The sequence below is a fragment of the Limulus polyphemus genome, unplaced genomic scaffold (assembly GCF_000517525.1).
Source record: "Limulus polyphemus unplaced genomic scaffold, Limulus_polyphemus-2.1.2 Scaffold12266, whole genome shotgun sequence".
Classification (NCBI taxonomy): Eukaryota; Metazoa; Arthropoda; class Merostomata; order Xiphosura; family Limulidae; genus Limulus; species Limulus polyphemus.
In genome coordinates this window covers 459-2,718 of record NW_013677876.1, presented here as the reverse complement: position 1 = coordinate 2,718, position 2,260 = coordinate 459, and the positions used below count along the sequence as shown (strand labels likewise).

The following is a 2,260-nucleotide window of genomic DNA, read 5'->3' as shown; positions in this document are numbered from 1 at the left end:
TCAACAAAGTACCTAGACCTACCTGTTCATCAACCCTACCTGTTCATCAACAAAGTACCTAGACTTACCTGTTCATCAACAGACAACTTTCTTCCAGCAGGAAATTACCAATAAGAAATGTGTTTTGATCAATAACAGTTTCTTGTGCAAGGTCAGCAGTCAACTTCATTACAACTTCTATACACAAGTCTCGAGTAACATCTTTAATCGTCTAAAACAGAAAAAAAATAAAACTTAGAATCTTACCAACGATCCGTGTAAACTCTTACAATACAGAGAATCAAAAACAGGTAAACTATTCCATGATATGTACTATGACAATATCATAGAAAGAACATTTTATAGGCACGTATCAAGCCAGAAAGTATTGTCTACCTCTTATTTTAGCTCTTAATAAATCAAAGCTGAGTTTTAAACAAATGCTGCTAAAGTTATATAATAACCTATTTTTTCTGTTTATTTGTGAATGAAAGCTATTACTCTACATCATTTGTGGCAAGTATTAATGAAGTTTTGATATACATGGAAATTACTTCATCATATTAGCAGCCAATCACAGGGAATTAAATCATAAGATCACAAACATGGAAATTATTTCATTGTACCAGTAGCCAATCACAGGGAATTAAATCATAAGATCACAAACATGGAAATTTTCAGAAAAATATATTTAATTTTTATTTTTCTACTATTTTGAATAAAAATTAAATAATTCATGTAGTTATTTACACTCAGACTCTGAACAGTTCACATGCAAGGTGATTTTTTTCCCTGATGGGAAAATGATTTAATTCCCTGTGATTGGCTGCTGGTACAATGAAATAATTTCCATGTTTGTGATCTTATGATTTAATTCCCTGTGATTGGCTGCTGGTACAATGAAATTCTACATACTTTTAACAACATTCTTGCCAAACAACTTCATCACTAGTTATATTTTTGAGAGACATTTCACATCTAATTTTCTCTGACACAAGTACATCGTCCCTAAAGAGTTGACCAACTAAACCTACAAACAAATTCCATCTAAAAATCTTTAGATAATCTTAAACATTCTCTCAAGGGAAATGAAAACATAGGGAAATAAGTTTCAGTTGAAACGCACATTCTACATCCTTTCTTTGAACGATTTAGATTGGCTGGGTAACAAAGGGTATAAAAAGGCTGATGTTACATCAAAAAAGATTGTTTTGCATTTTTACGTGAAAATTATTTTTGCAAATGGGTTATTTATTACAGTTAGTTCTGTTACAGGAAAAATTGGAAAATCTTTTCCTATGTATACACAAAATGTCTGTTTAAAATTGTACAACAAGGATGAGAAACTGCAGATATAATGTCAATAAATGAATCGTTATCAAGCTATTACAAAATCTGTTGTAAACATACTTAGGTTTTATTACTGTAAGTTTATTGTTACTGTTAGAAAAAGTTTTTTTAAAGCTGTAAAACATTTTAAGTATTTTTGTCAATTGAAAATCTCAAGTTCATGTGCTGGCTAAACTCGTTGCTTCTAACCTCAATTATGCTACATTATAGTTAAATTACATATTAAGTCTGTTTTATTGAAACAGTATCTCATATAAGCATGAACAGAACCAAGTATCAAAGTATCTTTCATCCATCTACATATGTTAAGGCTGAAAAATAAAAAATTGAGAAAAATATATGAATTCTTCCTTGTTCTAAACGACTTTCAATCTCTAAATTTACGACTGTATTTCTTTATATACAATAAAGTTATTTATTGTAAATAGCAGTCCAGTTACCTCATTATTATAAACAAAAGCTGGAGGTGGCAGTACTTGATGTAATGTTTCTTCTCTTGTGACTACAGGCTGAAATCTTGTGTCAGGATGAGATACGCTCAATTCAGGAACGTGTTTCGTAACTTCAGTTGTTGTCTGAATGTCTTTAACTAATGCTGAGACTTAATGAAAGACAAATATAAAGGAGTAACTCAATATTTATACATTGTTACAAAAAACACATAATATATCCAGGAGAATAGTCCTAGCTACATAACAAAAGTATCTAGTACACCCACACTACATAATATATCCAGGAGAATAGTCCTAGCTACATAACAAAAGTATCTAGTACACCCACACTAAACATAATATATCCAGGAGAATAGTCCTAGCTACATAACAAAAGTATCTAGTACACCCACACTAAACATAATATATCCAGGAGAATAGTCCTAGCTACATAACAAAAGTATCTAGTACACCCACACTACAATAGTACAAAATAGGAC

The 2,260-nt window shown here is 30.8% G+C and overlaps 1 protein-coding gene across 1 annotated transcript in view; it reads right to left on the bottom strand.

The window, feature by feature from the left end:
• Nucleotides 1–1,930, bottom strand: part of LOC106476956 (germinal-center associated nuclear protein-like) — a gene marked incomplete at its 5' end in the record, with an annotated part of 12,137 nt that extends 10,207 nt beyond the window's left edge. Inside the window, 2 exons of the mRNA XM_022380686.1 lie at nucleotides 69–211; nucleotides 1,770–1,930. Of these exons, the coding sequence (XP_022236394.1) occupies nucleotides 69–211; nucleotides 1,770–1,930 (304 nt within the window). The remainder of the gene's footprint in view (nucleotides 1–68; nucleotides 212–1,769) is intronic.
• Between the last annotated feature and the right edge of the window lie 330 nt (nucleotides 1,931–2,260).